Source organism: Phytophthora ramorum (genome assembly GCF_020800215.1).
Source record: "Phytophthora ramorum isolate Pr-102 chromosome Unknown Phyram_PR-102_s0002, whole genome shotgun sequence".
NCBI classification, from domain to species: Eukaryota; Oomycota; class Peronosporomycetes; order Peronosporales; family Peronosporaceae; genus Phytophthora; species Phytophthora ramorum.
Window position 1 is genome coordinate 2,662,111 of NW_027150648.1, and position 27,708 is coordinate 2,689,818.

At 54.4% G+C, this 27,708-nt stretch overlaps 12 protein-coding genes across 13 annotated transcripts; 5 read left to right on the forward strand and 7 right to left on the reverse strand.

The window, feature by feature from the left end:
* Nucleotides 1–126: 126 nt before the first annotated feature.
* On the reverse strand, nucleotides 127–450 carry KRP23_2265 (uncharacterized protein; the record flags this gene model as incomplete). Its single annotated transcript, XM_067886979.1, has 1 exon — nucleotides 127–450. The coding sequence occupies one exon, from the start codon at nucleotides 448–450 to the stop codon at nucleotides 127–129; it is 324 nt and encodes a 107-aa protein (XP_067749609.1).
* Nucleotides 451–667: 217 nt separating this feature from the next.
* Nucleotides 668–2,545, forward strand: KRP23_2266 (Outer dynein arm protein 1; the record flags this gene model as incomplete). Its single annotated transcript, XM_067886980.1, has 1 exon — nucleotides 668–2,545. The coding sequence occupies one exon, from the start codon at nucleotides 668–670 to the stop codon at nucleotides 2,543–2,545; it is 1,878 nt and encodes a 625-aa protein (XP_067749610.1).
* A 273-nt stretch (nucleotides 2,546–2,818) lies between these two features.
* Nucleotides 2,819–4,522, reverse strand: KRP23_2267 (E3 ubiquitin-protein ligase pellino-like protein 3; the record flags this gene model as incomplete). The annotated part of the gene is made up of 1 exon (XM_067886981.1): nucleotides 2,819–4,522. One exon carries the CDS (start codon nucleotides 4,520–4,522, stop codon nucleotides 2,819–2,821), a length of 1,704 nt encoding a protein of 567 aa, XP_067749611.1.
* Nucleotides 4,523–4,783: 261 nt separating this feature from the next.
* Nucleotides 4,784–7,582, reverse strand: KRP23_2268 (Potassium voltage-gated channel protein Shab; the record flags this gene model as incomplete). Of its 2 annotated transcripts, XM_067886983.1 has the most annotated exons (6): nucleotides 4,784–4,954; nucleotides 5,014–5,358; nucleotides 5,421–5,592; nucleotides 5,661–5,884; nucleotides 6,846–7,404; nucleotides 7,482–7,582. In XM_067886983.1, 6 exons carry the CDS (start codon nucleotides 7,580–7,582, stop codon nucleotides 4,784–4,786), a joined length of 1,572 nt encoding a protein of 523 aa, XP_067749613.1. The 2 variants fall into 2 exon arrangements, with proteins under 2 accessions (XP_067749613.1, XP_067749612.1); XM_067886982.1 differs by lacking the exon at nucleotides 7,482–7,582 and having other exon boundaries at nucleotides 6,846–6,923.
* Nucleotides 7,583–9,527: 1,945 nt separating this feature from the next.
* Nucleotides 9,528–13,151, forward strand: KRP23_2269 (putative DNA-directed RNA polymerase I subunit RPA2; the record flags this gene model as incomplete). The annotated part of the gene is made up of 2 exons (XM_067886984.1): nucleotides 9,528–9,640; nucleotides 9,722–13,151. 2 exons carry the CDS (start codon nucleotides 9,528–9,530, stop codon nucleotides 13,149–13,151), a joined length of 3,543 nt encoding a protein of 1,180 aa, XP_067749614.1.
* A 2,083-nt stretch (nucleotides 13,152–15,234) lies between these two features.
* On the forward strand, nucleotides 15,235–16,767 carry KRP23_2270 (uncharacterized protein; the record flags this gene model as incomplete). The annotated part of the gene is made up of 1 exon (XM_067886986.1): nucleotides 15,235–16,767. The coding sequence occupies one exon, from the start codon at nucleotides 15,235–15,237 to the stop codon at nucleotides 16,765–16,767; it is 1,533 nt and encodes a 510-aa protein (XP_067749615.1).
* Nucleotides 16,768–16,833: 66 nt separating this feature from the next.
* On the reverse strand, nucleotides 16,834–17,726 carry KRP23_2271 (Store-operated calcium entry regulator STIMATE; the record flags this gene model as incomplete). Its single annotated transcript, XM_067886987.1, has 3 exons — nucleotides 16,834–17,346; nucleotides 17,407–17,517; nucleotides 17,583–17,726. 3 exons carry the CDS (start codon nucleotides 17,724–17,726, stop codon nucleotides 16,834–16,836), a joined length of 768 nt encoding a protein of 255 aa, XP_067749616.1.
* A 162-nt stretch (nucleotides 17,727–17,888) lies between these two features.
* Nucleotides 17,889–20,124, reverse strand: KRP23_2272 (Cathepsin Z-1; the record flags this gene model as incomplete). Its single annotated transcript, XM_067886988.1, has 5 exons — nucleotides 17,889–18,106; nucleotides 18,182–18,459; nucleotides 18,541–18,724; nucleotides 18,796–19,767; nucleotides 19,863–20,124. The coding sequence occupies 5 exons, from the start codon at nucleotides 20,122–20,124 to the stop codon at nucleotides 17,889–17,891; spliced, it is 1,914 nt and encodes a 637-aa protein (XP_067749617.1).
* Nucleotides 20,125–20,457: 333 nt separating this feature from the next.
* On the forward strand, nucleotides 20,458–21,285 carry KRP23_2273 (9,11-endoperoxide prostaglandin H2 reductase; the record flags this gene model as incomplete). The annotated part of the gene is made up of 1 exon (XM_067886989.1): nucleotides 20,458–21,285. One exon carries the CDS (start codon nucleotides 20,458–20,460, stop codon nucleotides 21,283–21,285), a length of 828 nt encoding a protein of 275 aa, XP_067749618.1.
* A 124-nt stretch (nucleotides 21,286–21,409) lies between these two features.
* On the reverse strand, nucleotides 21,410–22,955 carry KRP23_2274 (Serine/threonine-protein phosphatase PGAM5, mitochondrial; the record flags this gene model as incomplete). The annotated part of the gene is made up of 2 exons (XM_067886990.1): nucleotides 21,410–22,543; nucleotides 22,617–22,955. 2 exons carry the CDS (start codon nucleotides 22,953–22,955, stop codon nucleotides 21,410–21,412), a joined length of 1,473 nt encoding a protein of 490 aa, XP_067749619.1.
* Nucleotides 22,956–23,968: 1,013 nt separating this feature from the next.
* KRP23_2275 (Ribosomal lysine N-methyltransferase set10) lies at nucleotides 23,969–25,363 on the forward strand (the record flags this gene model as incomplete). Its single annotated transcript, XM_067886991.1, has 1 exon — nucleotides 23,969–25,363. The coding sequence occupies one exon, from the start codon at nucleotides 23,969–23,971 to the stop codon at nucleotides 25,361–25,363; it is 1,395 nt and encodes a 464-aa protein (XP_067749620.1).
* A 127-nt stretch (nucleotides 25,364–25,490) lies between these two features.
* Nucleotides 25,491–27,158, reverse strand: KRP23_2276 (Transducin beta-like protein 2; the record flags this gene model as incomplete). The annotated part of the gene is made up of 7 exons (XM_067886992.1): nucleotides 25,491–25,679; nucleotides 25,757–25,854; nucleotides 25,931–26,033; nucleotides 26,105–26,350; nucleotides 26,421–26,512; nucleotides 26,583–26,619; nucleotides 26,685–27,158. The coding sequence occupies 7 exons, from the start codon at nucleotides 27,156–27,158 to the stop codon at nucleotides 25,491–25,493; spliced, it is 1,239 nt and encodes a 412-aa protein (XP_067749621.1).
* Nucleotides 27,159–27,708: the final 550 nt, after the last annotated feature.

Below are 27,708 nucleotides of genomic sequence, written 5' to 3' on the forward strand. Positions count from 1 at the left end.
TGCAACAAAGCTCGAGTGTATAGAGAGCTGCCAACACGAAAAAACTGCAACGATAGAGAAGCATTAACCACCGTCCTCACATTGTTCCGGTCGTCTCCATTATTGCGTCTCCTTCTCTTGTGCCTTCTACTGGCTCTTCTCGAGCGCCTCGATCCGCTTGGTGAGCGACGCGTTCTGCGCGATCATCTCGTCCTTGAGGCTGCCCACGGAGCTCTGGATCTGCTGCGTGGACTGCTCCACGTCCTCCGCCAGCACGTACAGCCCGTAGCCGGCGCCCACCGCCACGCCCACGCCGAACGATACGACACGCTGCATGAAGGAGCTGCCGCCCTTCTTCACGACCACCGGGGCGGGCGTGGGCGCCTTGGCCACCTCCTCCTTGGCCTCCGACGCGAAGCGGCGCACGATTCCCCGAGACTTGGTCACTTTGGTCACTTGAGCGCGCAGCATCTTCAGAAATGTGGGGAGCGGAGCTTCGCACTTAACACGCGAGACCTGTTAAATATGTTTGTAAATTGTTTATGCGATATGACAGGTATCCTTTCGCATTCTATAAACATTGATTAGCAGGTTTGACAGGCATGTTGAGGTCCGTTTCGAAGTCGCAGTTGCCTTTTTTGGCTCGGTGACTTGCGGTCACTTGTGGACTGGTGTTGCTGCGGTGAAGATGCATCCGACAGGGGGCAACAATGGCGCAGATCTGACGCAGCTGCAGCGCGAGTACCGCAACATGGAGATGAACCGCAAGGTGTACGCGGACGAGAGCCACCAGGTCATGCGCAGGCAGCAGACGGTGATCGAGAAGCTGCGCAAGGACAACGAGGAGATGAAGGCCGAGTTGACCCTGGCCGAGCGTCACATTAATGAGGGGGCGGTGGCTCAGCAGCAGGAGCACATCGCGCGCTTGCAGGACCAGATCGATAACTACAACCGCAAGAACGTGGGCGAGTCCAAGCGGCTCGAGACCCTCACGCAGCAGATCCAAGTCATGCGGCATAAAGTTCTCCACCAGAAGAAGCACATGGGAGGCGTTAACGCTGCTCGCGAGAATCAGCAAATGGTGAGCAAGCAGATCCGCATCCTCGAGAACAGGCTGGATAAGTCGCTCATCAAGTTCAATGAGGCTCTCGCACAGAACAAAGTGCTGCGTGAAGAAATCGACAACTTGCGTCGCGAGAGAGTAGTGTTTGACACCATTTACCGAAAGCTGGAGCGGGAGCATGGAGACAAGAAGCGTCAAATGGCTCAGACTATTGAGCTCAGCAACCAGGCGTACGAACAACGCGATGCAGCGCAACTAGAGCTACGAGGTCTGCAGGACGAGAACCGTGCCGAGTTGGACGCTCACCGTCGATCGTTGTCCGAGTTGATGGCGAGACTTGAAGAGAGCAAGATACTTTTAGGTGGTGACACTTCCAGCTATCGGCGTGGTGCATCTTCGGCTGGGGTCTCAGGGGCAGGAGCATCAGGGGGGGGTTACGCAGGCAACATGTCGGTTGAGGAAGAGAATGAGATGAAGCGGAAGGTGCAGAAAGGCACGTGGGGTGTGGCGAAGGAGAAGGTTCATGTGCAGGTTTCTGTTGAGCGCGTACAAAACTTCGAGGAAGCTTTCTTGAAGATCAAGGCGGCGACAAGAATCGATGATCTGGAGCAACTTGTGACTTCATTTATCAAGAAAGAAGACCAAAACTTCTCACTGTTCAACTATGTCAATGAGCAGAGCAATGAGATCGAGAAGCTGGAGGAGTGGATCACAGCTCTGCGCGATGAAGAACGCCGGTACACAGGCAATGGTGATGGTGCAAATGGAGCGGCAGGGGGCGATGACGATGGTGTTGGTCAACACAAGCAGCTGCTGCGTGAGCTCGAGGCGAGACTTGCACTGACGGAGCAGGCAGCTGAAAAGTGCGAGTCGCGCTGTGCAGAGGCCCAGAAGACAGTAAACGCCGTCAAGCGCGCTATCCAAAGCTTGTTCACCAAAACTGGTTGCAACGCACAAGCGATGGTGGAGATGCTGGGAGATTCAGTGGTCACCGAAGCCAACATGATGGCTTACTTGGGCGTAATTGAGCAAAAGACCAACGAGATCCTGCACCATTACGCCGCAGTCATCGCCAAGCAACAGGCAGATGCTCACAAGAACAAAACCACCTCTGATACCTACGACCGAGAGTCGCAATTTGCAGCCAACGCCATGTCTGGCAATCCAGTAAGAACTGCAGGTGGAACAAACGGGGCCGCGGCGGCGCTGCATTCAATTCTCGGTGTGGGTCCAATCACACCCATGGGCCAGGAGCCATTGCAGATCAACCCGCCCAACCTCGACGATTACTCGTCTGAAGACGAAGACAGCGGTGACAATGAAGATACGATGCATCCTCTCACGCGTGACGAGCTTAAAGTACGCACGCTCAAGGGCATGCGGCGCCTGAACCATGCTAATCCCTCGCAAGGTGGAGCGCCCAGCAACACCAACACCAAGGATGCTAAGCGTGTTGCCTCAAACTCGTCCTTTGCGAGCCCCCCAAAGTATCGTAAGCAGTAAAGAAAGTTGTACAACTTGCCATTTACAGACCCCAAGCTTCATCGTGCATTCAACTTGTGTACTTCAGTAATTCTAATTCTGTGAATTTGCCATCGCATCCATTGTGTTCTTGTCCTGCGTGCTTGTCACGTTGCTAATGTTGGTTGTAATTTGTCTTGCTCTTTCTTGCTTCTTCTTCGAATTGAATGTCTGTACTCTCTTGGATACTTTAGGCATGTAGTTCTTCTTCACCTGCGTATGCCGCCTTCGTTGGCGGAGCTGCTTGATGCTGTATCAATCGGAATCGCAATAGAGGTAGAGTCTGGAGAATGGCACACGCAGGTCAAGGTGAACCGCGCAGAACGGGCAAATCGCTCGGCCGTTAGGCATGAGCAGCGCTGAGTAGTGGTGGGCCAACTTTGTGCTGATCGCATGACCGCACGGGTTGAGCACGCACTCCGGGATTGAGTGCTGCTCTTCGGCAGATTGCAACTGCGAGTTTTCCTTGAGCAGCAACTGCACCAGTGATCCAGGAGTCCGACAGAGGGGGCAAGTGTGCGAACTGGCAATTCGCTTTTCATAGCCAAACACATGTCCACAAGCCGGAAAAACATGCGGTATTTGATCTAGCGGAACCTCTTCACCCGTAGCTGCTCGTGTAAAGTGCAGCGAGTGCAGCTGAACAGGACACTGTACGTTAAGCCGCTCCAGTTGCATGCCTACCGACGACAGCGTTGCCCGACCGTACACCACTGGGGCCTCCAGCAGCTCGCTGATTTCTGCTTTTGTTTCAAGCTCAGAGCGGTAGCTGGTCTGAAATTGTAGTTGAACACCACCAAGGTCAATAACTGCACCATCCGTCAGTATCGGCGCCACGTCCTCAGCACCCGCAGATGGACGGTTGAACGCGCCACTGCGCGACCGCAATGCTCCGTTGTGATGGCGCCGCCTATCAGCACCATCCGAGTCTGAACTTGGCGGTGCTGCCGTTTTGTCCGCAGCACGTGACTCGATCGCGTACAATTTACCATTCACCGACACTTCAAACCATTGCTTGCGTTCGGGGAGCCAGACCCGCACTCCATTCTTCGTCAGTCCGTCCAGAGGTAGCTCACGTGCATCGTGTACATCCAGCTCAAAGTGCTCCAACGGTCCGTCCTCGCTCGTGTCGTCAATATAATGCAGCACACCTTCACGGTTGCTCTTTCGCTTTCGGTTGAAGAGCCCTCCATCACTAAAAACACTTCTACCTCGCTCAACCAGCGTCTGCATCACACACGAGTGGTCTGTCCCCACCCGCTTCGACCACACTCCGCAGCCTGCACAATGTTTGAGCGCATGGCCCGCCGTGCTCATGCGCCGTGCAGCATCAAATCCACCCGCAAAGATGCGGCACTCGAATGGCGGCTCACGAGAGCACACGATCCTTGCCGCATAGCGCGAAATGGTCCCCGACGCGCCGACGCGCGGTCCGGGGATCACAAAATCATTCTGTCGACACGGCATGCGACCGATCTGGAACATGTCGGCGGCTAAATCCGCGTGGAACTCCGTCACGCTGGCGATTGCGTCCTTGTCGTTCATGGGGACGCACATGAGGAACGGCGCGACGGCCGTTGGAGGCGCGTCCTCCCTCTGATTGTCGATAACTGGGCGGCTACGCGCCCCCTCAATGCGCTGCATGATGCGCGTGGTGACGCCCTTGAGGTCCCTAATAGCGTCTGCGTTGCTGCTCTTGAACTCTGCGACGGGCGTCACGTAGTGGAAGCGATGCAGACGCACGCCGTTGGCCCGCACGCGCTTCTCCAGCACGTACTGGGCGTTCTGGTCACCCAGCGGCTTCCACAGCTGCCCCAGCGACCGCTTGCGACTCATGGTCGCCTCATCACCGGCATCTGAGAGCCCGAAGGAACGCGGCGCCAGGTCCAGGCTGCCGCTGCGCACCATGTCGACGCGGTAGCTGCTATAGCCCAACACCACAAGGCGTCCGTACTCCATCGCGCCAGTTGGGGAATGACGCAGCAGATGGAGACTGGGCCCGGATCTCTGGACGATATAATAGAAGAGGCGGAGACCGTCTTTGTGATCTTTTTTGCCGGAGGAACGCCCGCGGAAGCGCTACTATCCACCCACTCGACCTCTGGTCGCCGACCTTGCTCGTTGTGATGAAGAATCTGAATGTGAAATGTCGGATATAACAACAAATTGGGGTTGTCGGCGACAAGTCAAGAATCCTTGGCAGGATTTTCTTGGTATATTTCATGACAAAGTGACGTCGGGGTTCAAGTCGTCGGATGGAGGGCGAGGAGAGTAGCCGTTGGGGTAGACGTTCGTAGTGCGGAGGTCATCTTCCGTTCCCTCGAACGCCTCAAAGTCGCGCGGTGCCTCCTGCAGCCTCTCGACGACCTGCGAGAACTGCAACAATGTGTCCTGGATGTAAAAGCAAGTTAGGTGGGAGTTCAGTGGGGCATTGGGGAGACTGGGCTTACTATGATGGCAGCGCTCTTCAGCTCTATGGACTGGTCGAGGCTCGCGGGGCTTCGTTGGGATGCCGTCCCGGAGCCTCTGGACGTTGCCGAAGCCTTCGAGGTTTTGGTAGACATGGATGATTTGCGCTGGGTACCGTTGAAAGTAGAGGTCGTTGCGGCGTCCAAGGTGCGCTGCAAGTTTTGAATCGTGCGCCGCATGCTCTCGAACTCGTGAACGATTATCAGCTGCTCTTCCGAGAGCGCAAAGAGCTCGAGTTTTCGGACCGAAGAATGCTTGATCGTGTTCTTGTACTGCGTCAAGATGGTGATCGTACTCTTCGTGCGCCATGAAATGGATGATCCACCCTGTAAGCAGGAGCATGGCTGTCAGCACGAGCGTGGACGCAGGGTATATGCGAGACTCGTACCTGTTTGACAACCATATTTTCCATGTGTTTCTCGTACAGCGTGTAGAACTGTTTTCCTACCAGCGATAGGGGCATCGCCGAGTAAATCGTCGCAACAATGATCACAAACACGTCGAAGAATTTCCCGATCGCCGTCCTCGGTACCAAATCGCCGTAGCCAACGGATGTAAGTCTAGTACGAACATGAGATGTGTAAGCAACTAACAAAAAGAAATAGGATCAAGTATCCGCAGTGCTTACGTTGTATACGAAAGCCACGTGGAGTGAATCATGTCCGTGATTATTGCTTTCACATTGTCTTGAATCAAGATGCGCTTGCCAATTGGAAGCCCAGCCGCAAGTTCTGATGTAAGGACATTCTTTTGCCACCACCAGCACGGTTGTCCAACAAAGCATTCTCTTCCACGCTCAATCTCGTAAAACATTGCGCCAGCAATGATACAGCCTGTAAAGAGGAAAAAGAGCTGCAAGAGGAAATGGGATGAGAACACAAATTCCCGCATGAGAATATCAACGCACGATGGCCTTACCGGAATAACGAGTGGCTTCCAGACTCTAATCGCAGTTGAAGCTATGATTTTGGTGCCTCGAAAATGCTGTTGAAAAGAAAGTATACCGGTTAGTGTGAAGGAAATGCTTTTCAAGCAAACAAAATCGTACCCGTGTGAGTTTAAGGATGCGCATAATTTTGAGCACGCGTATGACTGAGAGAAGCGATGGCGCTGTGGCGACGATCGCATAGTCTGGCTGAATTCTCAAGAACAGCACCTCGATTACCTCGACGAAGAATGGCAAGATTGCAACCACATCGAAGAACACGTAGAAATTCCTCCAAAATTGCTTGCGGTTCTGTGATATATAAAACCGCACCGCAAACTCCACTGTAAACACCATGCCGAAAAACCACTCAAAGTAAATCCAATATGGCCCCATATCGAAGATCATATTAAAATTTGCCCGGCACTGCTGGCGGAAACAGACATAGTTCACACCTGCTTCAAGAAAGGCATCTGTACATGGCAAAGCAGAGGAATTCAGTGAACCGAAGTTGAGTCCGCCCCCATAACATTCCTGTGACTCGGTTACACTTGAGCACGAGAAATGGAGCTGTTCACCAAAATCACTCGTGCCATTATCATACCGCAAGAAGCAAGCTGGATCCAGTTGACCAAATCCTGTTGAGCTGCAATAACTTTTCACGACCGTTTTGCAGCCATTGGTGTTGACACCACTCGCTGCCAACTCTTGAAGCGATTCGGTAAAAAAGATCATAACGCTGACAAGTGCAAATCCAACCATAGCTTGGTTCACTAATGTCGCCAGGCGTGACGAATCGGGAACCTCTATCAGCAACCAAAGTCGCCCTCTAAAGGTTTGCGATAATGTCCGTTGATCGACAACGGCTGGAAGCTGGCCCGATCTCACTTTTGCGTTGGCGATAGCCTTCTTTGCCTTTGCGTACATGTTGCTCAACATCCCCTGCGACTGAGGGTCGAACGACATGTCGAGCGATCTTCGCCGATGCGGGACAAAAACCTGCAAAAGCAGCACAGCCTCGGTGTGTACCTCCAATAGACGGCTAATGCCTTCTTTGATCTTGGTTTCTCGGTCCGCCTCGGTCTCGAGTATCTCCATTGTCATTGTCAAAGATTGACTTCTTCTCGTATTTGTGCGCGCGATACCGGAAATATGCTGGTGCACAACTGACCATGCGTTGAGTAAATGATACTGAATGTCACAAAGCCGCTTAGCATGACTATGCAGTGTCTGGCAGTCGAATGGAGATAGCGACGCATCGAGATAACGGGCTTTCTTCTTCTTGTCCAGTTGGAAATTCTCGTAGGTCCGTTGAAAGTTATTGCCGATAATCGCTACAGGCATGGAGAAATAGATCTGTCCGAGGATCATTACCAGCATCGTCAGCATCATGGACCCGGGGTTCTTCAAAGAGGGCACCTGGTGACCATACCCCACAGTCGCGACCCTAAGAACAAATTACCGCACAACCAAATTTGAGTCATCAAGACTGAAAACAAAATGATATGCAGGACAGATACTTACGTGACCATCACAAAGTAGGCGGAGTTGAAAATGTCTGTGAAGGTGCAGGTGTCCACGTTGTAGCAAGGCTCCGAGTAGAAAATAGCTGTTGCAATCACCATTACCAGTGTGAACAGGAAAAATAGGGTGATACTCAGAGGTCTCAAGCTGGCCTTGATAGCCAAGTACATAATTTTCGACTGCTCATAGTGGCGCAATATGAGTGCCAAGCGTGCGGTGCGAACCAAACGAAGCAGGTTAACGCTACGCTCAACACCGTCCCCCACCCCTGCTGCTTCCAAGACCCGCATTATATACCATGGAGAAATCCCGATCAAGTCTAACCACATGTACGGGTCTCGGACGATTGATTGTACGTTCCTTGTCTGTATAAGACGACCCAGAAACTCCAACGTGAAAAATCCCGCAAACAAACCATCGTAGACTTCATGTTGTTCCTCCGACGGTAAATAGGGATACCCAGGATCTGAACTCCCCAAATTCGGTCCATCGCACGTTTCGATGGCAAGATCAGCAGTTCCAAGCATAATGAGAAGAAATACGATTCGGTTGGCGCGACGCCCCCACAATGACACCGACGGCAAGACAAACAAATCGCTGAGCTCTTTCTTCGTGCGGAAGTAAATCATACGATGAACCGACGGATCCATCGGCTGCTGTGAACCTCCTCCATCCGTTAGAATTGAATTATTCCGCGATGCGATATGCACTCGATGCAGGGACAACTTCTTGCCCACTACCAATGCCATGTCCCGCTCGACGAAATTGGACAGTCTCTCGGATGGATCACTGCCAACTCTGCCAACCGATTCCAGGCGACTCCTGCCACACGCCATTATGTCATCGGAGGAAACAGGATGCACTCGAGATGGTCCGAATCCGTCAGAGGAAGCTCTTTTCAATGAAGACCGCTTCACAAGCCGCGCTGGCTGGCCCTCTGACTCCGAGTGCGAGTCAGCCTCCCCTCGGTCTTGAATAAATATTCTGTTGTTTTCTTCTGTCTGTGGCAGCATATCTGAAAGACTCCGAACCGTAAAGCTATGCGTCCTGGATAAACCAGAAGCAGTTTCTTCCTCTGCAGTGGGAATGGAGCTGGGTAGCCCTGCATCACCTTCAAAAAGGCCGCTCTGGTCGAAAGTCTGCAGTCTTCCTGGGAGTACTTTTGACTGCGGAATGAAAGGCCGCTCGTCCGAACCTGGTACCCTGTTTCGATCATCGGACATCTGACGCAGAGGCGGCAGCGCCGCGCTCCGTGGGACTGATGCCTCCACCTTGCCGGTCGGTACGGAGCACCCGCTTCCGTGTTTCGTCTACTCGGTGCAACCAACCGAGCTTTGCTGTGGCGGTGATACGAAAAGTTACACTAGTCTAGACCCAGGTCTATCGCCGCCGCGCATGAAGCTGCTGTACACAACCGCGGAGGCTAGAGGTGTCGACGTGAAGCTCAGAGCACGCGTAGTTTGGTGAGGCGAGCGTCCTATATTTCGAAACGCTCGGCGCTTCGCAAAACCAACCGCAAGGTAAAAATACCCCGATGGCAGCATGAGTGCCCCCCCTCAATGCGTGCAATATAGTTGGCACTACCAACTTGGCAGTGTCCACGACGCTGGATAATGCAGGTAGTTATACCCCTCGACGAAAACGAACGTCTCAAGCTGTGCACGCATGTCCTCGGGTCCCTCCCCCAGGTCCCCTTTGGGATGGATACATACTTCAACAAAAAGACCATCACTCTGCGTTTAGATAACCGATACTCGGTAACATGATATATTCGCCTATTTCGATATGTAGAAGAAGCTGTGAGAATGATTTAGCCCCGCATAATCCACTAGTACTGCTATAACAAATATACTGAAATCATACTCACTGTTGCGACTTGGGGGTAGGGGTCGGATTTGCGAGGTTTTACTACTCGCTCGCAAGGTTTTACTTGTTGGCTGGCTGAGCTGAGCTGAAGCGACACCGATTGACCTCCATTCGTGCACTTCCGCATCTGGTGCGCTGCCCTTCCTCCAGCTACGCAGCAGCGACTGACCCCCAGCAGCCATGGCGGGCGACAAGAGCTCGAAGAAGAAGGCTAAGGCCAAGACGACGCAGGGCGTCAACGAGTGGCCGTCCACGAACCCGTCGTCGGCTTCGCGCTCGATCCCGCTCAAGACGTACGTCGCTATTGCACACTTGACCATCACTATGGCTATTTTTGCTAATCATTTCACTTGATGTTTTAAATCCAACTGCAGCAATGACAACCTGCAGAAGCTCGTGTCGCCGCACCTGGACTCGTTCAACTTCTGCCTCACCGAGGGCCTGGACCTGGCCGTCGCCGACATGAGTCGCATCCCCGTGCAGCTGCCCAACCAGCACCGCATGGACCTCTGGATCGAGAGTGCGCAGATTGGATACCCGACCACCGAGAACCAGATCACGGGCGAGCAGAAGCTGCTGCCCAGCGAGTGCCGCCAGCGTGGCGTCTCGTACACGGCGCCCCTGGTCGTGACGCTCGCCCGCTCTTTCGGTGGCTCGCAAAACGTCGAGCGCATCCAGCGCGTGGTGGGCGACATCCCCATCATGGTGCGCTCCAAGCGCTGCCACCTCAACGGCATGGCGCCGTCCGAGCTCGTCAAGGCCCGTGAAGAGGCCAACGAGATGGGCGGATACTTCATCTGTAACGGTAACGAGCGCTGCGTGCGTCTGCTGCAGATGCCGCGTCGCCACCATATCATGGCGGTGCGTCGTGGTGCTTTCGCCAACCGTGGCGATTTGTACACGGAGCTGGCCGTGTTCATGAAGTGCGTGAAACGCGACCAGTCAGCTGTCACGGTGACGCTGCACTACTTGCAGGATGGTAACGCCACGGTGCGTTTCGGCGTGCGCAAACAGGAGTTTATGATCCCCGTGGGTCTTGTACTTAAGGCACTGTACCCGCTGACGGATCGCGAAATTTACGAGCGCGTGCTGCGAGGAGACCACGAGAACACATACTTGTCCGCCCGTGTGGAGCTGATTCTGCGAGAAGCGAAGAAATTCTCGCTGTACTCGCGTGACGAGGCGCTGGCGTACCTGGGTAAGCACTTTCGATTTGCGATGCCGTACGTGTATGAAGATATGAGCAATGTGGAGGTTGGCAGCAAGCTGCTGGACGAGTTCCTGTTTGTTCACATCCCGAAGGGTGAGAAGGGACGCACGCAGAAGGTAGAGCTGCTTTGCCTGATGCTTCGTAAGCTGTATGCGTTCGCCAAGGGTGATGTACCCGAGGACAACTCCGATTCTGTCATGAACCACGAGCTGCTGCTGCCAGGCCACCTTTATTTGATGATTCTGAAGGAGAAGCTGCAAGAATCCCTTGCTTCCATGCGCGAGAACATTTTGAAGGCCACCGAGAACAAGAAGCGCAGTGTTGTGATGGACCAGGTTTTCCTGCGCAAGATGTGGGATCGTACCCCCAACATCGGTAACGCCATGTCATATTTCCTGAACACGGGCAACCTGCGCTCATCCAGTGGTTTGGATCTGCTGCAAATTGCTGGTTACACTATCGTCGCTGAGAAGCTGAACTACTACCGTTACTTCTCGCACTTCCGCTCAGTTCACCGTGGTCAGTTCTTCACAGAAATGAAGACAACAGCAGTGCGTAAGTTGCTGCCCGACTCGTGGGGATTTTTGTGCCCTGTGCACACTCCTGATGGATCTCCTTGTGGTCTGCTGAACCACTTGGCTGTGGAGTGCCAATTGGTGTCATATCCGGCGTTCAAGGCGGATGATTGTCTTCAGCAGGAAGTCAAGCTTTCGCGCTTTCTGGCCAGTCTGGGCATGATTCCGACCTCGGGTTATGCTGATGGTGCTCTGATCGTGCCGTACTCGTACTTGCCTGTGATGATGAACGGTAAGGTGCTTGGTGGTGCGCCTGCAGAGGTGTGCAAGCGTATCGCAAACGTTTTGCGCAAGGTCAAGTCCGCAGAAAGCTCGGAAGAGCGTGATGCGAATGGTATTGTTGTTAATCTTGAGGTGTGCCTTATCCTGCCTACTCGTGGTGGCCCCTTCCCTGGATTGTATCTGTCTGCAGACGCTGCGCGTATGTCGCGCCCGGTGATGCAGATGGACACCAAGCGTATTGAATACATCGGACCGATGGAGCAGGTGTTCATGGATATCGCGTGTACGAAGGACGATATTCGCCCGGCCACTACTCACATGGAGATCAAGCCCACAAATATGCTGTCGCTTGTGGCTTCGTTGACGCCTTTCTCGGACTACAACCAATCGCCGCGTAACATGTACCAATGTCAGATGGCTAAGCAGACAATGGGCACGCCCGCTCACTCGATCGTTCACCGTTCAGACAACAAGATGTACCGTATCCAGTCACCGCAGATTCCGATCGTTCAGAACGAGCGCCTGCGCGAGTACCAGCTTGACGAGTATCCGCTGGGTACTAATGCTGTCGTTGCTGTTATTTCATACACGGGTTTCGATATGGAGGATGCTATGATTCTGAACAAGTCGTCCTACGAGCGCGGTTTCGGGCACGCGTCGGTGTACAAGCAGCTGACTGTGGACATTGGCCCGAGTGGCAAGCAGGGAGGCGCATCGACCAAGAAATATTTCTCCAACATTAAGACTGATGGCAGTGGCGAGTTTTGCTCTACGAAGCTGGACCGTGACGGTTTCCCGCATATTGGCCAGATGGTGAACTATGGCGACCCTATTGCGAGCTGGATTGATGAGACCACCGGTCTGCCCTCGTTCCAGAAGCACAAGGAGTCTGAGCCCGCCATCATCGAGCAGGTCAACATGATTGGCAACTCGTCACAAGCTTCTGAGTTCCAAAAGGCGAGCATCAAACTGCGTTTCTGTCGTAACCCCACGATTGGTGACAAGTTCTCGTCGCGTCACGGACAGAAGGGTGTCATGAGTATTCTGTGGCCTCAGGCCGACATGCCGTTCTCCGAGACTGGTATTTCCCCGGACATTATCATCAACCCGCACGCCTTCCCGTCGCGTATGACCATCGGTATGCTTATCGAGTCCATGGCCGCGAAAACGGGTGCGCTGAAGGGTAAGTACATGGATGCCACTCCGTTCAAGTTCAGTGAGAAGGACCGTGTGATCGACCACTTCGGCTCGCAGCTGAAGGAGCACGGCTACAACTACATGGGTAGCGAGCCCTTGTACTCGGGTATTTCCGGCACGGTGATGCAGGCGGATATCTACATGGGTGTTGTGTACTACCAGCGTCTGCGTCATATGGTTAGCGACAAGAGTCAGGTGCGCGCGACGGGCCCGATGAACTCGCTCACCCGCCAGCCCGTGAAGGGCCGCAAGAAGGGCGGAGGTATCCGTTTCGGCGAGATGGAGCGCGACTCGATACTTGCCCACGGTTGTTCGTTCCTGCTGCAGGATCGCCTCATGAACTGTTCCGACAAGCACATTGCCACCGTGTGCACAAACTGTGGCAGTCTGCTCTCGAACGCCACGCAGCGCTCGACGGTCGAGACTGCTGGCCAGGGCGAGGTCGCTGTCGCTTTGAAGTCGAAGACGCAGTGGTACTGTACAGTTTGCCAAACGGGCGAGAGCTGCCAGGCTGTCGCCATGCCCTACGTCTTCCGCTACCTGGCCAACGAGCTGGCAGCAATGAACATCAAGATGTCGCTCACCTTGAAGGGATGCTAACCGGTGTTCACTCACCGAGGGACCCAGGCATGCAGTTACGGCCAAACAAATAGATTTATTGAGTCTCAGTTTTGCGGTGTGAGCTTATCCGTTTTCGTGATCGCCGCAGTTTCCAGCCAAGGTAAGGTGTCACCCAATCCTGTTTCAGAGTTCAAGGGGCGCGACCGACCGGACAGCTCACTCCCGAGATCAAGGTTGCGCCAAGATGAAGAGCACCAGCGACTTCAACGCGTCGCTGCGTCAATCGCGGAGTCCCAGTGGGGCTGCACCACGATCCGCCAGTGGATACAACAGCAGAGGTGGGCATCCGTATGCTCAGGGCATGAACATCAACGTGTCCGCTTCAAGTTCTCCGTCAGGCAGCGCGCGGTCGTCTCCCCGTAGCAGTTCGCCTAGCAATACGGCTCGACGAGCCCAGCCACTGCAGCAACAACAGCAGCAATACTACGCTCCGCCAGCACCAGCTACTGCAGCAGCCGCGTATCTGCAACGAACAGCCATATCCAACGCCTACAATTCAACCGGAGGATCGCGTAGCATTGAGGATACTGAAACTTCGTCTACATCGTCCGACAGCTTTCTCGGAGACCGGCCTTCCTCGCCAGCCCACAGTATCTCCAGCAACTCGAGTCGATACGCGGGAGAGCGTGGCAGCAATTTCAAAGTGGTGATCCGTGTGCGTCCTCCATTACCTCGTGAGCTGCACGGTGATCGCCCTTTTCAGAATGTCATCAACGTGGACCAACAGGGTCACGTTCTCACGGTTTCGGAGAACTTGAGTGCACTCGCCTTTGGAGGAGGTAATGGGGGCAACGGGGATAACGAAGCGAGCACACCAGGTGCATACGGCAGCCACGTATTCTCGTTTGATCATGTGTACGATCAGCAGTGCACTCAGAGTACCGTGTACGAGAACACGGCGAAGGCAGTGGTGGAGTCGTCGCTTGAAGGGTACAATGCCACTATCTTCGCCTACGGACAAACCGGAACAGGCAAAACGTACACAATGGAGGGTTTCAACAGTGGATCTGGCAGCGTTGAGGAGCGAGGTATCATTCCCCGCGCCATTGAACAGATTTTCTGTCATATTCAGGCCAATGTTTCAGCGCGCTGCCGGTTCCTTGTTCGTGCGTCGTACTTGCAGATTTACAACGAGTCCATTTCGGACCTGCTCAAGCCTGAACGAAGCAACCTGACCATCCGAGAGGATCGACGCCGCGGAGTGTTTGTGGAGGGTCTTTCTGAGTGGGTCGTGAGATCACCAGAGGAGATTTACGGACTCATGGAGCGTGGCGGTGCAATGCGTGCGACTGGTAGCACGAAGATGAACGAGCTCTCCTCACGCAGTCATGCAGTCTTCATTATTATTGCGGAGCAGAGTAAAACGTCTTACGTGGATTCCAAGGGCAACGATGTGGCACCAGAGGAGTTTATGGCGCTTGTAAACGCGTACCAGGCGCGTCATGGCGGGGGCAATGCTCCTGGCAATTCCAATGGTGGTGCAGCTGGTAAGGCATCTGGCGGTGGCAATGGTGCAAACGCAAATGGCACTGCAGCGCTGCACCCTAAATTGGAGGCTATGGTGCGGCAAAGCTTTAAGGTTGGTAAGCTGAACCTTGTGGATCTCGCTGGTTCGGAGCGTGTGCGGTTGTCCGGCGCCACAGGCCAGAGACTCGAGGAGAGCAAGAAGATTAATCAGTCACTCTCAGCCCTTGGCAATGTTATCTCGGCGCTTACTGACGCACGTGGGCGTCAGCATATTCCATACCGTGACAGTAAGCTCACGCGTATCCTTGAAGACTCGCTGGGTGGAAACTGCAAGACGACGATGATGGCGATGATTTCGCCTGCGTTGGAGGCCATGACTGAGTCGCTTTCGACACTCAAATTCGCCAATCGAGCGAAGCACATCAAAAATGAAGCGCGGGTGAATGAAGACTTGGACCAGAAATCGTTGCTGCGAAAGTATGAGCGTGAGCTAAAGCGACTCCGAGCAGAGCTCGAAGAGCGTTCACGCAATGTGGTGGATAAGCGCCGGTTATTAGAGCTCGATGAACAGCGCCGTCGCGCCGAAGAGGACAAGATGGCAGCTATTCGTGCACTCGAGGAACGCTCTCGTGAGTTTATGCGGGAGAAAGAAGAGAAAAAGCGCCTTGAGCAACGCATCTCAGCACTTACGTCGCAAATGCTCATGAGCAACCAGCGGCGTTTGACGCCTTCAATAGGTGCGGGACTGGGTGGAGAAGGTGATGTTGAGGACCCACTGATACGAGACGCCATCAAAGAGCACCAGGATCGTATCCGGCAAGAGTACGAGTGTCGTCTAGCTGATCTTGAAAAGGAGCGCGAAACAATCGAGGAGGAGAAGGCCCAGGTAGACCGCTACAAGCAGCTGCTGCTAAAGCAGCGCGACATTATGATTGCCCTCACGCAGAGGTTGAATGAGCGCGACGAGCAGATCACGGCTCTCCAAGACGAGCTGGATGCGTACGACCGTCACCAAAAGGAGCTGGAAGAGAAGCTCGACGAGAAGACAGCTCATCTAATTCACTTGCAGCGTGTGGCGATGGAACACAACGCAAGTTCTCCGGGTAAAATTGATGCTGAGCTGCTGAAAGCGCTCGGTGATTGGGGCGGTGGCGCAGCACAAGCAGCGGTGGCACCTTCAGCAACGTCAGGCATGGTCTCCGAGACTTCTGCTGAGTTACTTATTACCCACAAGCAGTTCAGGCCTCACCCAGTGGACCCTGTCATTATCAACGACAATAACTACAGCAGCGGCAACAACAACTTGCTTCACGCTGGGAGTGGTGGCTCAAACCTGCTTTCCGCCGAAGAAAAAATCAAAGAACTTTGCTCACTCGTGGATACACAGTCTGCAGAGCACCAACGGATGGCTAGGGAGTTAGAGGACGTGAAGTCTGAGAAAGTCTCAGTCGAGTTTCAAATGCGCGAAAAGATTGACAAGCTCGTGCAGGTGGAGCTTGAGGCACGTACCAAAGATCTTAGCCGGACCGATAGCAGCCGAGATAAGCAGCAGCTTGCAAACCTGCAGCGTCAGCTGGAGACGTTGATGTCAGAAAACCAGCAACTTCAAGCCCGAGCAACAACCGATGACCAGCAACAGCAGCTACAAGCACGGTGTGAGACTCTGGTGAAGGAGAGACGGGCTGTGCAGACTATCATGGAGCACAAGATCAAGGCACTCGTGACAGCGATCGGTGAGGCTTCGGATGCCACGCTTCAGACTGCAGGTGGGGCTGAAAGACTTGGTGAGCCCGCTAAATGGCTTGCAAGGGAGGTGAATGCACTCCAGCGCCTCGTCAATGCGTCTATTGTTGCGCTGCGTAACGCAGACGCAGGAAATGGCGGCTCTGGTGGTGCGTCCGTAAATGCCAGCGGTAGGCCCGCTCAAAAAGAGTCAAGCAACAGCCAACCAACTCTAACTACGGTACCTTCTGGCATGAGCAACACTCGCGAAAAACCTGCCCCCTCAACGATGATGCCGTCACCTGCATTTGGTGCAGCGCCAGCATCTAATCTGTCGGTGGACGAGCTTATAGAACAGAGAAGAGCGCAACTTCAGCAGCAACGAGAACGACACCCCACAGTATGACCAGCAGTAAATGCAACTCAAACGGACTCTAATGATACTGCCGACTACCGTATCGATAACCATAATTCAAAGCGGACTTACAGTCTTGACAGACTCATCACCACCTGAAGGCGGTGCTGCCTGTGGCTTGACAGCGTCTCCTATCCAGCGCTTCTCACTGTCATCTACGCTCGCGACCAAAAACTTGAGTTCGTTGCTTTCACTCTTCAGATATGAATCCACGATCCAAAACTGGGCCGAGTTGCAGCATCCTGGAATCACGAGCATCACGATGGATAGCTCCAGGTATCGGTGGTTATCAAACGATGAAAAGAGCCTTGTAGAAAAGTACGCGATGTCTGAAAAGAACACCCACAGCACCAGCATATCGACCATCTTCATGAGCGAGAGCGCCACTAGGTACGCCATGAACTGCGTCCACCACACTCGCATCTGCGGTGGGTCGCCGTAGTCACCGCAACGTGCGATGTCCATCAAGCCGAATCGAGCAGCCACTTTGTCGATCATACGCAGAAACACTATCATGGTGAAGCCGCCCCACGTCGTGTCTAGGACGTAGTTCACAAAGTAGATCCCGCACTATGCAAATGTTAGCTTCGTAGAGTCAACATTTCTCGAAGTACAAGAAGCATTTCGTACCTCGTCATAGTTCTCCGTCGACGTAGCGACCATCACGATGGACAAGACGACACTTATGCAATGAATATACAGCGCGCCCATAGCCTGTTTGCTCACATCTAGTGCCCACACCTGCACGATAACAAAGTGTAAGAACGCTTGCAACGAGCTGGACGGGCGGACGGAGCTGTTCGGACCTTGATAGGGCGGATAGGGAACTCGAGCTTCCGCTTGATGTAGAGCATGAACACGGCGATGAAGGCCAACAGCAACTGCAGCAGGCGGGCAAACACATCGGTGAACAAGTGGCAACGATCGCCTTCCGCATCAACGGCCGCCATCGTAAGTGAGCGCAAGGATCGAGAGTATCTTCTATCAGTGCACGTCGTTTCATGATCGCTTCATTAGTTTTTTCTTTACATTTTTTTTTGCCAATCAACGGTCACTGGTCGACTTTAACTTGTTGCTATGCAAGCGTCTCTCACCCCACGCTCTCGTTTCATTTAATTGCCGCCCACGCTCAGGAAGTTTCTCGCCGTCGCGCCTCCCTCCTCGTTGCCTTGGTAGTCGATCGAGACGACAAAGTCTTTGGGCTTGGAGCCGTCCGGGAGCGGCACACCCCAGTCACAGTCCTGCTCGATGCCCAAGTTGTTGTGGTGCATCTGGATGCGGAACCAGCCGTTCTCGCCCCAATACGTTCCCCACGAGTTGCGACCGATCCCTGGACGTCAAATAACACGAAGAGCAAAGTCAACAGCTACTCAAAAAGGAAGATAGATCAGCGATCACTACGTACAGTATTCGGTGTCCGTCTCCTCGTCGTAGCCCCAACCGGCCACAGAGATTTCGTGGTTGATCAAGGGGAACATGACGTGCTCCGAGTAGATCCCACCCGTGTAGGACTCGAACTTTTCCGTGGCGTGCACACCACAACCGATGGGGCCGCGCTTGTAGATCTCAGCCTTCATGCGGTCAGCACCGCTCACCGAACCGTATTCGGAGACGAAGTACTTGGCGAATTTCTTGATGGGCTCGCACACGCCAGGGGTGAAAGACTCCTTTGACGGCCAGCACCTGAAGCGCGCACACAATGAACGCACAGCAGTTAATCACCACGCTCGGCTGAGGAAACGTGGTCGAGTTGAAGCCACTTACGTTTCACAGATAGCGAATTGGTCGCAATCAAGGTTCGTCGCCTGGTAAGCCTGGCATGTTTGGTCAGGGATGCCGTGACGGTGTGCGTACTCGTACACCAAACCAGGGTTTCCACCGTTGCAGGTGCCACCAGCGTGGCAGTTGATGAGAACCTGCGGCGACAACGCAATTTCAGGCCATGTCGCTACGTTTGCAAGACAAATCAGTCAGTAAACAAAAAGCGACCGCAGGCTTGATTCGACTACTGTTGCGTACCATTTCTCAGGATGGAGATTCGATCCGATAGAGCACTGGTGGTGCCCTGAGCCCAGCAGCTGCCGCAGTACTTCGGGATGTGCTGGTTCTTGTCCCACGTGACGAAGTTCTTGCCGTTGATGTCGCGCCAGTCCCAAGCCTTCGGAAGGTCCTTGTCATCCATCGTTTCATGCGGCAGCGGCGAGATCACTCGCTCACCACCAGCAAAGTGCAGCTTTTGGCGGCACCCACCTAGCGTCGATTCCACCGACTTGTCCTCTTCCGTGTCCTCTTCCACTTCTTGCTGCACCTCCCCGACATCTTCATCAGTGGCAGGGGTTGGCCAGCCATCGTCCTTAGGCACTCCGAACGCGCACTCACCTTCCACACCGACGTTGTTCACGCCGCGGACGAGGCGCATCCAGCCGTCTTCCCCCCAGAAGCTCCCCCAACTGTTGCGCAGAACCCAGTAGGGGATGCCATTTTCCTCCCCCCATCCAACAATCGAGATGGCATGGTCCACCTCCGTAGCATTAGTCTTGTCGTCAAAGATACCGCCCGAATATTTGAGGAAGTCGTCGGTGACTGCGACGCTGCAGGCAATCGGCCCACGTGCATAGATCTCAGCCATCATCTGCTTCTCCCCGAGCGTCGTGCCGTACTCGGACACAAAGTACTTGTCGTACGTCTTCTGCGGGAAGCAGCCCTTGGACGGGAGACAGTTCTCGCACACATCCATGGCCGTGCAAGTGTTGCCCGTGTCGTGGCCCGTAGCTGCGTATCGCTGGCAGCCTTCCTCGGGCACGCCATTCTGCTTGATATAGCGATATGCTTCCAGCTGGTCGCCGCCATGGCAGCCGTTGTCCTTCAAGTCACAGTTCAGCACAACCTGTGGAGATAGCACCACCTCTCGGTGCACCTCCACGGGCGGCTTGTTGCCCGGGTTGCGGTCCTTGGCGATCAGGATGCGATCCGACAACGCTGAGGTCGCAGCTAGTCAAAATTTAAAGCGTCATGTCAATAAGAAGGATACTTTTCAACATAAGACAACTCCGCCAGCTTCAAGGTGCAGGAAGTGGATGACGCACCGAAGGACCAGCAGGAGCCGCAGTAGTGCGGGATGTGCTGGTTGCGGGATATGGTCACGTAGCGCGTGCCGTTGATGTTGCGCCAGTCGAAGTTCTTGGGCAGCCTGGACACGTCCAAGTACTGGTGTGGCTGAGGGGACGTGAGCTCCACGGAGCGGTCGGGACTGCGCACGTAGCCGAAACCGCCGTGTTCAGACAGCGAGAGCGACGACGCCGAGGCGGTGGCAGTCGCTGCTGCAGCGAGGAGGAGAGACACTCGCATGGTCTGCAAGGATGACACTTGAGTACTTGACGTCAGGATGGAGAGTGAGCTGACGCTTCAACGAGGGGGGGGGACGCGACCGATCTTCTTCAATCGGTTTGGAGAGGGGTTAACTTTGAAATGCAATATATAGAGATGGCTTCATATCTTCAATTAGAATATATCAGGGTTTGCGAGAATGAGTACAGCAAGTTAAAAACAGTCAACAGTATCCTTTATGTTTGAATTTCGCAGATAATGAATAGTAAAATGATAATACTATTAATTAATTATAACAGGATTTGTGAGAAACGATTGCCAACTGCCGCTGCGTGTCAGAATCAGATTTTGAGCATGAGTGTGCAGTCGGTGGCGCTGCCGAGCGGGGCGCGCATGCCGCTCGTGGGGCTGGGCGTGTACAAGGCTGCAGCAGGCGAGGAAGCGTACGAGTCGGTGCTATCGGCGCTACGTCTGGGCTACCGCCACATCGACACGGCGCGTCTGTACGAGAACGAGGCGGATGTGGGGCGCGCCGTGCGGGACTCGGGTATCCCCCGGGAGCAGCTTTTCATCACCAGCAAGCTGCGCGAGTTCCACTGGGGCTACGACAAGGCCGTCGAGGGCACGCGATCCAGCAACGAGCTCATCGGCTGCGGCTACATCGATCTGTTCCTGCTGCACCAGCCGTTCGACCCCAAGCTCCGAGCAGACACTTGGCGAGCACTTGAGGACCTGCAGGCCGAGGGGATCCTGCGGGACATTGGCGTGTCCAACTTCGGGGAGCCTCACCTCGCCAAGCTGGCCGAGACATGGCGGGTCAAGCCGGCGGTCAACCAGATCGAGCTGCACCCGTGGCTCACGAGGGTGCCCCTGGTCACGTACTGCCAAGAGAACGGTATCCTGCTTCAGGCCTTCTCGCCACTGGCTCGCGTCAAGAAGATTGACGACCCGAGACTTGTTGCGATCGCCAAGGAGGTGCAGGCGACGCCAGCCCAAGTTCTGATTACATGGGACCTTGCCAAGGGATTCACGACGCTGCCCAAGTCGGTGCACGAAGCGAGACAGAAGGAGAACCTGGAAGCGGTCGCGGTCAAGTTGACGCCGGAACAGGTTGCACGTCTGGACGCGTTTAACGAGAACTTCTTCTCGGGCACGGACCACGTCAGCAACTCCGCTGTCTGAGACTGCGGCAGTTCACATTGAGTTTAGCGTCGTAAAGAGCCTTTGGCTTAGCCCGATAGTTTTGGTCTAACACGTTGACAACATATAGTTTCCTGCAGCTATGTGCTCTGCCCTCGTCGCCTGCTTATAGATGGTCTTCGCTGGATGTTATGAGGGACTGCGGCAGGTGACCAGTCTCGTTGACTGCAATGACCTTGATCGGCCGGTTGACGCACACGTCAATACGCGTGACACCACAGTGGTTGATCTCAAAGTGACCCCACGTGCTCGAGGGGCTCACACCAAGTGCCCGGCATAGGAAGAACCGGATCAGGTTGGCGTGACAGACAAGGATGCAGTACGACTCCTCCTCATCCTCCTCTTCTTGGGGTTTGCCTAAAGCCGAAAAGAACCAGTTGAACGCCTTCTCCATGCGCTCAACATCCGCACGACTCCGCTCCTCCATTGCATCGAGCGCGCTATTGTTGCGTGCTGCAGCGGCCCCACCCACGGGAAAATCGGTCGAGTACGGAGTTCCCGGCCATCCTTCACGCAGTAAAGGACTCGGCTTCAACGCCACTTCACTAAAGTTACCACTGATGATGGTCGCAGTCTCGACGGCACGTGTCATGTCGCTGTGGTAAATAGCGACATCATGACGGGTTGGAACTCGGTTGTGCGCCATTCCTAGATGTTTGCCTGTGAGTTCGGCCTGCTGCCTACCCATCTGCGAGAGCACTTGCTGTGTGTCTGATGCTTGCGGCACGTGGGCATTGATGTAGTGGCCGTGGCGTACCAAAATGAAGTGCTTGGTTCTTGGCGGCGTGGAGTAGACAAATTCTCCGAGAGATGGCTGAGCACGTTGCACACATGCTTCGTCCTGTGGTCGTTGCTGGTTCAGTTGATCATCACGGCGTGCATTCGAGCCTGTTTCCCCTTGCTGTAGTTGAATAGGGCCCGCCCCTACAGTCATGGCACCTGGCTTACTCGCGGAACTCTCTTGCTCTCTACCACCACCGTGGTGACTGATGATGCCATTCACCCACGCACTATACTCGTCCTTTCTCGAGGCTATGAAGGCGTACACGGGCGCTCGCAGTCCGTTCCCACTGTCGCTCAACCCCCTACACCGGTAGCGCAGCTGGAACTTGAGGTCCCGCGCAAAAGGCTCGTGCACGAGGTCCATGGCGTCCACCTCCAGCACAATGGAGTGGTGACTGTCCTTGGACACAGTCTCCAAGAACAACCCACCGCGCTTCCGCACCAGCACACAGTAAATCTGCACCGATAGTCACACACAACATACCATCAGCACCTGCGTTCACCGTAGCAGAGCAGCTCAGCGTCCTCACCGATCCCAGCGTCCGGAACACGGGCGGGTTCTGCAGCATCTGACCCCTGTCGACCTGCTCCGCCACCACGAGCATCCCCTGGACCTCCACGGCCTCGCCGTCTTTCCGCCTGTCGCTTGGCACCGACGTCAGCAACGCACGCTTGTTGCCGCGCTTCCTGTCGGCCGGCAGCTCCACCGACAGCGTCGTGAGGTCCGTGGGCAGCGTCCCGCTGGCCGGCCGCTGTTTTCGCTTGGGCGAGTTGCGCGTGCCCTGCTCCTCGCCCTCGCCGGCCAGCGACAGCTCCTGAATGCGCACGGCCTCCGTCTTGACGGAGCAGCGCGCCAAGTCCAGCGACATGCAGAGGCGCGACTTGTGAATGATAATGACGAATTGAAAATGAATGTTTCAAAGGCAAATTTCCGTTTGGGGGTTCCGGTGAAAATCTGACAGGAGAGCACCGACAGCTTCAATCGGTCCCATTACTCGTGCGGTGTTAGACCATGACGCCATTGCACGAAGAACGGGCTGCGCGAAGCCAAGCTGTAGTTTCGCGGCGGTAAGGTGCGTCGGCAACGCGGGGATTTAGTCCGGCAGACAGGCACGCAAGCACAAACTTTCAGGGCACATCGGAGGATACTTTTGGCGTGTTTGGACTGGACGCGACCAAGCATGCCCTTGATTTACAGTGGTGTACTTTAAATACCAGTACCGAGTGTGCATTGCAGCGAAACCTACCGCTGCATTTGACTAAAATCTCGCAAGAGCGGAAGAAATTTGTTAGCGCCGCCAGCTGCTGCGTCCGAAGTCGTCCTGGACGATAAAACGAGCGGCGCCCAGACAAAGACGAGCAGCGCTGCTCGCCAGGATGGCAGGCAGGATGAGAGCACGCCGCGTGGCGAAGCGCAAGCATGAACTTGGCGAAGGTGGCGGCGGGCATGTTCGGTGACCCAATTTTTCCATCCAGACAGGCGTAAAAATCACGGTGGGAGGGCGCTCCCGCTTCCGGTTAGAAAGCCGGAGCCGAGGATCTGATCGATGCGGAGTGGCAGGCGCGCGCCACCTCGATGGCTAATGCACGGCGGCGGCAACAACTTGTTGCCAACAAGAGCCTGCAGGCCACTGAGCACAGAGAGAGCGAGCGCCCACATGCCCATCAATAGTTTTGGCCACGTACTTGACCTTCATTCCTGATGTCTCTGCCACCTCACGCGTACACAATATGTACATCACAATCACACCACTTCCGGTCATACTTTGCGCAAGTGATCGAGATCTGATCCAAGCGCTGACCACATGCAGCAGCTCGCGCCGCCGAGCCGAAGCCGCACCGCGCTGGCCACACGAGAAAAAGCTGACGACGACCCGCGAGGATGGCGCCAGGCGACGAGAAACCCGATGCGTTCGTGGGCTACAACGAGTGGGCGGCCGAGAGGCTCAAGGTGCAGGTAGCCACGGACTTCGTGTACGAGAGCCAGGAGGGCGCTGAGCGCGGCGTGTTCATCGCCGAGGATGTGGCGCCCCACACGGAGGTGTTCAGCATTCCGCTGGACTCGGTGTTGTCCGTCAAGAGCCTGCAGGAAGACGCCGTGCTGCAGAGCATGGAGTTCTTCCAGCAGCTCTCGCCCGAGCGAGAGGACGATCAACTGGCCATCGCGCTGCTGTACGAGAAGTTCGTGCGGGGCGCCCAGTCCAAGTGGGCCCAGCACATTGAGCTGCTTCCCAGGACGTACTACAACGCGCTGTACTTGGACCAGAGCGAGCTCAACGCGCTGACAGGCAGCAATGTATTCTTTGTGGCTCAGCAGATGGAGAAGAAGGTGGCGCAGGACTACGCGCGGCTGAAGGAATCCGTGCTGCTGGAGCTCTTTGAGAACGTGACAGAAGGCATCAACTTCGACCTGTTCGACGAGTTTTTCTCCTTTGAGAACTACAAGTGGGCGCTCTCGACGATCTGGAGTCGCTTTGTGTCGTTGAGGGTGGACGAGACGGTGTCGTTTGCTGAGGACGACAAACCGGCGGAGGAAAACGCCAAAAAGTCCGACGCGCCCGTGGCAAAGCAGTCGTTCAAGGCGATGGTTCCGGTGTTTGACATGCTGAACCACGACCCGGAAGCGGAGATGTCGCACTTCTTCGACATGGCGAGTCAGAGGTTTAAGCTGGTGAGTCATCAGCACTGGAACGCGGGCGCGCAGATGTTCATCAACTATGGTGCGCTGTCGAACCACAAGCTACTGTCGCTGTACGGGTTTGTGATACTCGGGAACCCGTTTGATGCGGTGGAGATGTGGTTGCCCATGGACGAAGCGTCCACCAAGCTCTTCCAGGAGAAAGAGCAATTGCTGCTTACTAACGGGCTGGATCATGCTACGAGTCCGTTCGAGCTTGTAGCAGACGAGAGTAATGATCTCCTTCTCATGGCTGCTCGGATACAGGAGATTGATTGCGAAACGGCGGAGGAGTTCGAGCTCCTGGCCCAAAAGGCCCTTGACGGCGAGATGGTAAATCTCGTGAATGAGCATGTAGCGCTCACACGCCTGATTTACACACTGGAAAAGTTGCTAGAGGCATTTCCAGAGTCGATTGAGGAGGACGACAAGCTGCTTGAGTCCTGGGAGAATGACTTGATCCAACAAGACAAGGACCAGAGCGACAGCCTGAATCACGAGCGAATGGCTGTTGCAGTCCGTCGATCAGACAAGAATATTCTCTCTGAAAACATCAACATGCTCAAGTGGAAGCTGCTGGATATCCTCCCGAAGAATTGATGCGCGAGTGCACCCGTGAAGACAACAATCTACGCTCAAAGTATAAAAACAGCAATACAGTCATCATGTACAACCTTTCCACCTCTATGACCCAGTGCTTATTTCCCATTGCGCAAAGCTACAGCTTCTACAATGCCGGTGTCTTGTAAATCTTGACATGCTTGGAGCTCTTTCCCAGCACCAGCACCTCAGATCCGTCTGGCGAGAACACAGCACGCTTGATGGGATCTTCGACCGCGTTTACAATGGCGAAGAATTCCTTGTTGTCGCTGGTTCGGAGGAACAAAAGATCCTTGCCCCTCACCACAGCCAGAATCTGCGAGGATAAGCAGCAAAGAAGACGTCAGCACTGCTTGAAGGGACTTGATCGATATGAAGGCAATGTGTGCATACCTTTCCGTTGGGGGCGAAGTCGACAGCCTGGAACGGCTCCTCATCACTTGCAGTGAACGACGACAACACTTTGGGGTCCTCTTGCACGGTGTATCGGACTTCACAAACAGAAAACAGTCGTCAGCACAATAACAACACTCGGTGACTTTAATGAATTGTGCATGCTAAGCTCACCGTTGATATCCCACAGACGAACGGAAGCGTCCTTGGAAATGGTCACGACACGGTTTACTGGCAGCGCATCTGAGCCGTCGAAGGCGAGGTCCATCACACCCGTCTTCAAAAATACACAAGTGTTAGCAACGGATATCATGCTCGATCGTGCAGCTGAATCGTCTTTTGTCTTACCCGGTGCCCTTGGAGGGTCATGATCTTGTTCACCTTCTTGAAGGCACCCGTCTTTTCACGCGCGATCTCATAGATCTTGACTTCCGGTGTGTAAGCCGCCACGGCAATATACCGGTTGTCCTTTGAGCCGACGCAGTGGTAGTTAGCGACTTGGTTAGTGTTCACCGTCTGCAGCAACTCGCCGCTCAAACTCCAGAACTTGACGTCCGTGTCTGAATCACCCGCGCACGTAATGATCGTTGCCCACTGACCCATTGCAACGACGTCAAGTTAGTATTGATTCCAAGTAGAGCTCTAAACACGATTACGCACGTACGTTGCCAATATCGTTCATGAGCACCGAGTGCACGTCGGTCTTGTGCGCAATGGGGAAGTCCGCCACGATCTCCGGTTTCATTCGCAGTTTTTCTGTCAGAATCAACAGCACAAAACGGTCAGCTCCAGTTACCAGCAATCTCACAGACTCCCACAAACGTACGGTAAACCTTCACTGTGCCACTCTCCGTTGCAATCACCTATAGGTAAAAAAAAGATCGAGTTAGAAGCCTCCTTACCCCTTTTCAAAAGGAAAATGACGCACCAGACTGCGTCCATCGGAGCTGAAGCACATAGCCGTCGCATGGTCGTACTCAATGTTGATCTGGTGCATCTTTGGGTTTTTGTCCTTGAGCGTGTCGCGGAAGTAGAGGCGGATGGAGCGGTCCGAACTGGCGGTGGCCAGGAAGCGGCCGTTCGGGCTGTAAGCGGCAGCGGTGACACCGTATTTGTGGCCTTTGAGCACGTGGACGATGCTGGAGTGTTCATCTTCCGTGTCATGGTCCGCTTCCGCCTGCTTCTTCTTCTTCTTGAGCTCTGCCGTCACATCCACTTTCTTGCCCTTGCTGCCCTTGCCCTTGGGCTTCTTGTTGATGGCGTGGAACTGCTGACGCGCCAGTTCCTCCTTCTCCTTCTGCAGCTTCAGAGCCTGGCGCTTGGATTCCTCCTGCTGCCGCATGTACATGTAGCTGGCGCCCGCCAGCACCAGCAAAAGCGCCAACACCCACGCAAGCTCCATGATCGACGATCCACGAAAATGAAAAAGATACGTGGCACTTTTAGTTTTTAAGAAAACCTCCCTGATATCAATATAGGATAGGATATGCATTATGGTAAGTTTGGACTATCAAACCATGACTGAAGAATGTAGAGAACTTGACCGTCTCAACAGTGATCTTGTGCTTCTTGTCGTGTATTCAACATGCGTTTGCTACCGGATGCGAAGTTCTGGTAAAGATCTGCTTTCTCTCAAGAGAGCAGCTAGTTTCCGTTCAAAGTTGTTAAGAGGGATCTTGTTGCCTCTGTCAGCTGGAACTTACATCTATAAAACGTTTGTACATACAACGAGACCCTTGTCCAAGATTTCGGGATTGTCGGGGGGCATCGGTACCCCAGAGTTAGCGGATCTTTACAAGTCATACTTCGTGAGCTCTCGAACCCTGCCAACGAAATCGACTAACTTGCGCTGCTTGAATGCCGAGTTTCATGCTGGTCTTCCAACATCCAGGCTAGTCATTTGAGAGAGATCTAGCGGCTCGCTCATGGGGGGAGCACGAAGCGTACGGGCG